Below are 10,497 nucleotides of genomic sequence, written 5' to 3'. Positions count from 1 at the left end.
TTGACTACTTTTAAATTTATTTTATTTTTAATATTTATTTTTTATTTTAATAGCTTTACTTTCTTTTCTTTTTTTCTTTTTTTCATTCTTTTTTTCTTCCTTCTTTCTTCCTGGGACTGACAGGGTCTTGGTGCTCTGGCCGGGTGTCAGGCATGTGCCTCTGAGGAGGGAGAACCAAGTTCAGGACACTGGTCAACCAGAGACCTCCCGGCTCCATGTAATATCAAATGGCAAAAGCTCTCCCAGAGATCTCCATCTCAACACCAAGACCCAGCTCCACTCAATAACCACCAAGCTACTGTGCTGGACACCCTATGCCAAACAACTAGCAACACAGGAACATAACCCCACGCATTAGCAGAGAGGCTGCCTAAAATCATTATAAGGCCACAGACACCCCAAAACACACCACTGGACGTGGTCCTGCCCACCAGAAAGACAAAATCCAGCCTCATCCACCAGAACACAGGCACTAGTCCCTTCCATCAGGAAGCCTATACAACTCACTGAACCAATCTTAGGCACTGGGGGCAGGCACCAAAAAAAAACAGCAACTACGAACCTGTAGCCTGTGAAAAAGAGACCCCAAATACAGTAAGTTAAGCAAAATGAGAAGACAAAGAAACACACAGCAGATGAAGGAGCAAGGTAAAAGCCCACCAGACCTAACAAATGAAGAGGAAATAGGCAGTCTGCCTGAAAAACAATTCAGAGCAATGATAGTAAAGATGATCCAAAATGTTGGAAATAGAATCGACAAAATACAAGAAACGTTTAACAAGGACCTAGAAGAACTAAAGAGCAAACAAACAGTGATGAACAACACAATAAATGAAATTAAAAATTCTCTAGAAGGGATCAACAGCAGAATAAATGAGACAGAGAAGAACGGATAAGTGACCTGGAAGATAAAATAGTGGGAATAACTACTGCAACGCAGAATAAAGAAAAAAGAATGAAAAGAACTGAGGACAGTCTTAGAGACCTCTGGAACAACATTAAATGCACCAACATTTGAATTATAGGGGTCCCAGAAGAAGAAGAAAAAAAGAAAGGGACTGAGAAAATAATGAAGAGATTATAGTTGAAAACGTCCCTAATATGGGAAAGGAAATAGTTAATCAAGACCAGGAAGCACAGAGAGTCCCATACAGGATAAATCCAAGGAGAAACACACCAAGACACATATTAATCAAGCTATCAAAAATTAAACAAAAAGAAAAAACACTAAAAGTGGCAAGGGAAAAAACAACAAATAACATACAAGGGAATCCCCATAAGGTTAACAGCTGATCTTTCAGCAGAAACTCTTCAAGCCATAATGGAGTGGCAGGACATATTTAAAGTGATGAAAGGGAAAAACCTACAACCACGATTACTCTACCCAGCAAGGATCTCATTCAGATACAATGGAGAAATTAAAAACTTTACAGACGAGCAAAAGCTAAGAGAATTCAGCACCACCAAACCAGCTTTACAACAAACACTAAAGGAACTTCTCTAGGCAGGAAACACAAGAGAAGGAAAACATCTACAATAACAAACCCAAAACAATTAAGAAAATGGTAATAGGAACATACATATCGATAATTACCTTAAGTGTAAGTGGATTAAATGCTCCAATCAAAAGACATACGCTGGCTGAATGGATACAAAAACAAGACCCATATATATGCTATCTACAAGAGACCCACTTCAGACCTAGGGACACATACAGACTGAAACTGAGGGGATGGAAAAAGATATTCCATGCAAATGGAAATCAAAAGAAAGCAGGAGTAGCAATTCTCATTTAAGACAAAATAGACTTTAAAATAAAGATTATTAGAAGAAACAAAGAAGGGCACTACACAATGATCAAGGGATCAATCCAAGAAGAAGATATAACAATTGTAAATATTTATGAACCCAACATAGGAGCACGTCCATACATAAGGCAAATGCTAACAGCCATAAAAGAGGAAATCGACAGTAACACAATCATAGTAGGGGACGTTAACAGCCCACTTTCACCAATGGACATATCATCCAAAATGAAAATAAATAAGGAAACACAAGCTTTAAATGATACATTAAACAAGATGGACTTAATTGATATTTATAGGACCTTCCACCCAAAAACAACAGAATACACTTTCTTTTCAAGTGCTCATGGAACATTCTCCAGGATAGATCATACCTTGGGTCACAAATCCAGCCTTGGTAAATTTAGGAAAATTGCAATCATATCAAGTATCTTTTCCAACCAAAACGCTATGAGACTAGATATCAATTACAGGAAAAAATCTGTAAAAAATACAAACACATGGAGGCTGAACACTACTAAATAACCAAGCGATCACTGAAGAAATCAAAGAGGAAATCAAAAAATACCTAGAAACAAATGACAATGAAAACACAATAACCTATGGGATACAGCAAAAGCAGTTCTAGGGCTTCCCTGGTGGCGCAGTGGTTGGGAGTCCGCCTGCCGATGCAGGGGACGCGGGTTCGTGCCCCGGTCCGGGAGGATCCCGCATGCCACGGAGCGGCTGGGCCCGTGGGCCATGGCTGCTGAGCCTGCGCGTCCGGAGCCTGTGCTCCACAACGGGAGAGGCCACAGCAGTGAGAGGCCCACGTACTGCAAAAAAACAAAAACAAACAAACAAACAAACAAAAAGCAGTTCTAAGAGGGAAGTTTACAGCAATATAATCCTACCTCAAGAAACAAGAGAAATCTCAAATAAACAACTTAAACTTGCACCTAAAGGAATTAGAGAAAGAAGAACAAAAAACCCCCAAAGTTAGCAGAAGGAAAGAAATCATAAAGATCAGATCAGAAAAAAATGAAAAAGAAATGAAGGAAACAATGGCAAAAATCAATAAAACTAAATGCTGGTTCTTTGAGAAGATAAACAAAATTGAAAAACCATTAGCCAGACTCATGAACAAGAAAAGGGAGAAGACTCAAATCAATAGAATTAGAAATGAAAAAGGAGAAGTAATAACTGACATTGCAGAAATCAAAGGATCATGAGAGATTACTACAAGCAACTCTATGCCAATAAAATGGACCACCTGGAAGAAATGGACAAATTCTTAGAAAAACACAACCTTCTGAGACTGAACCAGGAAGAAACAGAAAATATAAACAGACCAATCGCAAGCGCTGAAATTGAGACTGTGATTAAAAATCTTCCAACAAACAAAAGCCCAGGACCAGATGGCTTTACAGGCGAATCCTATCAAACATTTAGAGAAGAACTAACACCTATCCTTCTCAAACTCTTCCAAAATATAGCAGAGGGAGGAACACTCCCCAACTCATTCTACAAGGCCACCATCACCCCGATACCAAAACCAGACAAAGATGTCCCCAAAATGAAAACTACAGGCCAATATTACTGATGAACACAGGCGCAAAAATCCTCAACAAAGTACTAGCAAACAGAATCCAACAGCACATTAAAAGGATCATACACCATGATCAAGTGGGGATTATCCAGAAATGCAAGGATTCTTCAATATACACAAATCAATCAATGTGATAAACCACATTAACAAATTGAAGGAGAAAAACCATATGATCATCTCAATAGATGCAGAAAAAGCTTTCAACAAAATTCAACACCCATTTATGATAAAAACCCTGCAGAAAGTAGGCATAGAGGGAACTTTCCTCAACATAGTAAAGGCCATATATATGAAAAACCCACAACCAACATCTTTCTCATGGGTGAAAAACTGAAACCATTTACAGTAAGATCAGGAACAAGACAAGGTTGTCCACTCTTACCACTATTATTCAACATTGTTTTGGAAGTTTTAGCCACAGCAATCAGAGAAGAAAAAGAAATAAAAGGAATCCAAATCGGAAAAAAAGAAGTAAAGCTGTCACTGTTTGCAGATGACATGATACTTTACATAGAAAATCCTAAAGATGCTACCAGAAAACTACTAGAGCTAATCAACGAATTGGTAAAGTAGCAGGATAAAAAAATTAATGCACAGAAATCTCTGGCATTCCTATACACTAATGATGAAAAATCTGAAAGTGAAATCAAGAAAACACTCCCATTTACCATTGCAACAAAAAGAATAAAATATCTAGGAATAAACCTACCTAAGGAGACAAAAGACCTGTATGCAGAAAATTATAAGACACTGATGAAAGAAATTAAAGATGATACAAACAGATGGAGAGATATACCATGTTCTTGGATTGGAAGATATTGTGAAAATGACTATACTACTCAAAGCAATCTACAGATTCAATGCAATCCCTATCAAACTACCACTGGCATTTTTCACAGAACTAGAACAAAAAATTTCACAATTTGTATGGAAACACAAAAGACCCCGAATAGCGAAAGCAATCTTGAGAAAGAAAAACGGAGCTGGAGTAATCAGGCTCCGTGACTTCAGACTCTACTACAAAGCTACAGTAATCAAGACAGTATGGTACTGGAACAAAAACAGAAAGATAGATCAATGCAACAGGACAGAAAGCCCAGAGATAAACCCATGCACATATGGTCACCTTATCTTTGATAAAGGAGGCAAGAATATACAATGGAGAAAAGACAGTCTCTTCAATAAGTCGTGCTGGGAAAACCGGAAAGCTACATGTAAAAGAGTGAAATTAGAACACTCCCTAACACCATACACAAAAGTAAACTCAAAATGGATTAAAGACCTAAATGTAAGGCTAGACACTATCAAACTCTTAGAGGAAAACATAGGCAGAAGACTCTATGACGTAAATCACAGCAAGATCCTTTTTTTTTTTTTTTTTTTTTTTCCTTGCGTTATGCGGGCCTCTCACTGTCGTGGCCTCTCCCATTTGCGGAGCACAGGCTCCGGACGCGCAGGCCCAGCGGCCATGGCTCACGGGCCCAGCCGCTCCGCGGCCTGTGGGATCCTCCCGAAACGGGGCACGAACCCGCGTCTCCTGCATCGGCAGGCGGACTCCCAAGCACTGCGCCACCAGGGAAGCACAGCAAGATCCTTTTTGATCCACCTCCTAGAGAAATGGAAATAAAAACAAAAATAAACAAATGGGACCTAATGAAACTTAAAAGCTTTTGCACAGCAAAAGAAACCATAAACAACACGAAAAGACAACCCTCATAATGGGAGAAAATATGTACAAATGAAGGAACTGACAAAGGATTAATCCCCAAAATTTACAAGCAGCTCATGCAACTCAATATCAAAACAACAAACAACCCAATCCAAAAATGAGCAGAAGACCTAAACAGACATTTCTCCAAAGAAGATATACAGATTGCCAACAAACACATGAAAAAATGCTCAACATCACTAATCATTAGAGAAATGCAAATCAAAACTACACTGACCTCACATCAGTCAGAATGGCCATCATCAAAAAATCTACAAACAATAAATATTGGAGAGGGTGTGGAGATAAGGGAATCCTTTTGCACTGTTGGTGGGAATGTAAATTGATACAGCCACTGTGGAGAACAGTACGGAGGTTCCTTAAAAACCTAAAAAGGGAACTACTATACGACCCAGCAATCCCACTCCTGGGCATATCCCCTGAGAAAACCATAATTCAAAAAGAGTCATGTACCACAATGTTCATTGCAGCTCTATTTACAATAGCCAGGACATGGGAGCAACCTAAGTGTTCAATGACAGATGAATGGATAAAGAAGATGTGGCACATATATATAATGGAATATTACTCAGCCATAAAAAGAAATGAAATTGAATTATTTGTAGTGAGGTGGATGGACCTAAAGTCTGTGATACAGAATGAAATAAGTTGAAAGAGAAAAACAAATACCGTATGCTAACACATATATATGGAATCTAAAAAAAAACAAACAAAAAAGCTGGTCATGAAAAACTAGAGGCAGGACTGGAATAAAGATACAGACATAGAGAATGGACTTGAGGACATGGGGAGGGGGAAGGGTAAGCTGGGACAACGTGAGAGAGTGGCATGGACTTATATATACTACCAAATGTAAAATAGCTAGCTAGTGGGAAGCAGCCGCATAGCACAGGGAGATCAGCTCAGTGCTTTATGACCACCTAGCGGGGTGGGATAGGGAGGGTGGGAAGGAGATGCAAGAGGGAGGAGATATGCAGATATATGTATATGTATAGCTGATTCACTTTGTTATAAAACAGAAACTAACACACCATCGTGAAGCAATTATACTACAATTAATATGTGGAAAAAAAAATCTAAGGAGAAGGTGAGAGGTGTTGTAAGTTATTGCATGCAAGAATTTTTCTTGGCTTAATGTGTGAATAAACATGTACTATCTAATAGCATATTGGTATTTTAAATTATGGCATTTCATATCAAATTCGTGTATAATACTGATTAGTGTATACCACCTCTAGATGTGAAGTACACACAGTTATACACTTAATGATAGCTCAGCTTAAGATTTTTCAACTTTACAATGGTGCAAAAGCGACACACGTTCAGCAGAAACTGTATTTCCACTTTTGAATTTTGTTTTTCCCAGGCTAGCAGTAGGCAGTATGACCCTCTCTGGTGATCTAGGGCAGTGGCAGCACTGCAGCCCCCAGGCAGCCATGCGATCAGAAGGGTAAACAAACCACACACAACCATTCTGGACCCATAGGACCATTTTGTCTTTTTACTTTCAGTACATATTCAATAAATTATACAAGATATTCAACACTCTTATAAAATAGGCTTTGTGTTAGATGTTTTGCCCAAGTGTAGTTTAATGTAAGTGTTCTGAGCATGTTTAAGGTAGCCCAGGTTAAGCTGTGATGTCCAGTAGGCCAGGTGTATTAGATGTATTTTCACTTACGATAAGCCAAGGAAGATCTGTAATTATAAGCTCACTGAAATCAAATGGCCATTTCTAACTCCAGGTATTTTTCTCTTTTCTATGGTAGCACTAGGCTTCTTATCCTTACATGATAGAAACTCAATCGGTGTAGTCTGTTAAGAGAGATTAAGAAAACCAGACCTCCAGATAAAAGCACAAACACTTTTATTTTTAACAGTAGTGTTTTGTTACAATTTAGTGAAACAACAAATAAATACATTCATTGGCCACAGCTATACTTTTACAACCAGTTCGAAACTGATTATATAGCTGAGAAACACCATTAAACAATAAAAAAGGCAGCTATGCATAAAAAAGCCACTTTAGCTATAAATTACATTTTTCATAAAACTACTACCAGCTATAATGAGTGGCAAGAGTTTCAAAATTAATGACCACCCAAATGAAACGATAAAAACAAGTACTGCTAACCACTGTAAAATTACACACTTAAGCAATGAAATTCTCTGTTCTAATTAAGGAACCAAAAAGAAGGTTTGAAATTGTCATCATGTGCTTCAGTGCAGGATGAACAGGGAATCGATAGCCCTTTGATTTTAAAACAACTCCTTCTTTCGAGACCAGACTTAAAGTGCTCCTAGTGCTTTGGAATTTTTAAGCAAAAACTGGGCCAGAAGTTTATCTTTTTTGTCTTTGGTGATATATTGTGGGAGATGTGTATAAGGAGACAAATGCAAGAATTCAGGTACCCTGGTCAGGGGTAAGAAATTTACAAATCTCAGATTTGGAAGAATCAACTAATGCAGCTGAAAGAACGAAGTTATTTTATCTGAAATATTTTTTAAAAGTAACCTTTGCTTATCTGGTCAAATAGGAGCATTATCTAGGGAAGTCTAGGGAAGCTTTACTAGAAAAAATTTACTTTATCACTTTGAACCCCGAGGACTAACAAAGGCAACATAGATCTTCTCAGATAGTTCTAGATAATTAGATATTTAACATTATTAGGAAAATAAATAGTTGGCATTCTGAAAAGAAACCCAATAACTGAAGTCGCAATCAAAATATACTCAGGTAAGTGCATGTTATGTTGTTCTGTTACTACCAAGGTTAACTTCTATACTATAAATTTTTAAATAATTTGGTTGCATTGAGAGAATTTATTATAAATAAACCCAAGGTAACATTTATAAGTTTATGCTTTTGACTGAATTCAGAATCATTTTGTATGATAAAAAGATGAAATTTCTTTGGCTGTGTACCAGCCTTCCAAAAGATCAAAAGCATTATAAATTTCATTTTTTTTCTTGGGGTTTCACTTATTGTTATACTTTTATGAAGTTACTGAATCAATTAATCAAAAAGTTGAAAGTATTTTATATAAGAGTAGAAATAAAACATAACTTTCCAATCAAAGTAAAGACAGAAAAGGATAGTTGTATTAGTTCCAGTTTTGAAGAAATAGATCAGCAAACAATTGTATATATAGTTAGTCATCTTTAAGCATGTTGTGACAACTTCCCAGTGTGCCCATTACCTTGGCATCTTGAGGTATTCAGCATCTACTTCTTTCCATATAGATACTGGTAGAAAGTGCATTTTAAAATTCTCTATTACCTTAGCCTACCATGTATTATTTTTTAGATCCAAGGTAGGACATTCAAGACAGTTTTAATGTAATTCTAAAAGTATTCCAATATTGTGAACCACTGGTTTTATACTTACCTGGTTAGTACATTTACATAAGTTGTTCATTTAGTCTACTGCTGGAATTAATTTGAATTAAATTTAATTTGGTTTTGCCCATATACAAGATATAAAAATATGAAAACTAAAGGAGGAATTACATGTCTTACAAAGTATTGCACTTGAGTTCACTGCAATAACGTATCATGATTTAATTTACCTGAGGATAATCCTGATTCAATAGGAATAAGTAAGATTACCTATATTTTGTTTCAGCTAAATTGAATGCCTTTGAAAATGTATTCATGTTTTAACTCAGAATTATACATTTTATGAATAGTTCTTAAATGCATCTGTAAACTTGTTTAGTCCCAAGAAGTTTCTACCGAAATCTCCCTATGCAAAAATTACTATTGCTTTCTTGAAGAATCATGCTTAAACTACTACATATATCTTAATCATACAAAATAATCACTTGACCAAATCTACTCAAAGTAGCCACGTAATTTTGACTGGTATACTTTCCTCTTGAAGAAACGACTGTGGCTTTCCAAAGAACACTGCTGGTCCTCACTGTAAAGGATTACTACTGTCATTTGTTTAAAATGATTATTTGAATAATTTCAGTTGGTACTGTACAATCATGCTTAAAAGAACTAACTTCAGTGATTACATACTTTTTAGTAGATCTTTTAAAAGAATGGTACATTTGTATGCCTTCATTCTGTGCACTGTTCACACTATAAACCTTATTGGGTAAGATTTCCACATGGAGTACACTGCTGAATATACAGGCTTTGATTTTTGTAGGGAAATTGCCTCCTAATTTGGTGTACAACATAATATCCCAATGTGAACACTGGGTATGACTTTGGGGACTGCAGTGTACTCTTTCAGGACAAAGATAAAAGTGCAAATATGCAACTATGCATTTGACGTTCCAAAGTCAGGATGCTTGGAGGCCATCAAGTGCCTTAAGATCTAATCCCTCTTTTCTCCCGCTCCAAACTTTCCACTGCACTTCATTTTACCAGGACGAGTTCGAAAGTAACAGCCGTGTCCCCCACTGGACATGGCCACATTTCGAGGCTTTGTTTTCGGTTGCAACAGATAATGGAATGTTTATGTAGATGTAATTTAAACACACAGGATATACACATTCATGGAAAACGACTGAAGAATCACGACTTGGTAATGCCATCAGTTTTGTGGTGTTACATATAAGCTATGGTGATTGTTCATATCTAAATTACTACAAGTAAAGAGCAAAGGAGCAGTATCTGTCATAGGTCCATTCAGGTGGGGAGAGACTGTGTAACTGTTGCTGCCACACCCAGTCATGGTGCCATACCAGCCCAAACCTTGTGAATTTGATAAACTGCAACAAAAAAGGGCAAAAAAGCCAAAGGGCTGTGATCAGGATATAATAAGTCATGTTGGCATTTTTAGATTTCAATGAATTTTATAATACAGTTAGTATCGAATATATTGAAATATGTTCTTTGCCAAATAACATAATGGCTCTCTACAAAATTCAATGACTTTTATCTAATATCCTTGATTCTATATCACATATTAGAAAATAATGAATTAATACCACTCAAAACTAGTAGAACTTGATTATCAGATAATAATAATAATATAGTGCTTATTATGTAGTAGGTTCTATTCTATGACATGTTTGTGTATGTGTATATATGTGTATACGTGCATATACATACATATGTACAGTATGTTTACACACACATACACCCATTTAATCTTTACAACAATCCTATCAGATAGGTTCTATTATCATCCCTATCTTACAGATGAAAACAGACTAAAAAAACTGAGGTTAAGTAACTTGTCCAGATGAAGTGAGGATTATAGAAAATGCTACATCAAACTCAAAGCATTAAGGCTTTACATCAAACTTTTACAGCAAACTCAAAGCATTAAGGTGTGCATTAAGGCTTTCTCTTTGCACTGCCACATAGCTAATGGTATGGACTTGCAAAGATTTTGGAACAAGTAGGGCACATGA

At 36.7% G+C, this 10,497-nt stretch overlaps 1 protein-coding gene across 1 annotated transcript in view; it reads right to left on the bottom strand.

Annotated features, from left to right (window-relative positions):
- Positions 1-8,437: 8,437 nt before the first annotated feature.
- Positions 8,438-10,497, bottom strand: part of GPR137C (G protein-coupled receptor 137C) — a 50,464-nt gene continuing 48,404 nt past the window's right edge. The window contains exon 7 of the mRNA XM_007445956.1: positions 8,438-9,849. Coding sequence (XP_007446018.1) covers positions 9,672-9,849 — 178 coding nt within the window. The 3' untranslated portion in view covers positions 8,438-9,671. The remainder of the gene's footprint in view (positions 9,850-10,497) is intronic.

The sequence above is a fragment of the Lipotes vexillifer genome, unplaced genomic scaffold, assembly GCF_000442215.2.
Source record: "Lipotes vexillifer unplaced genomic scaffold, Lipotes_vexillifer_v1.1 scaffold43, whole genome shotgun sequence".
Lineage (NCBI taxonomy): Eukaryota > Metazoa > Chordata > Mammalia > Artiodactyla > Lipotidae > Lipotes > Lipotes vexillifer.
The sequence above is the reverse complement of the archived record's forward strand: the minus strand, read 5'-3'. Positions and strand labels throughout refer to the sequence as shown.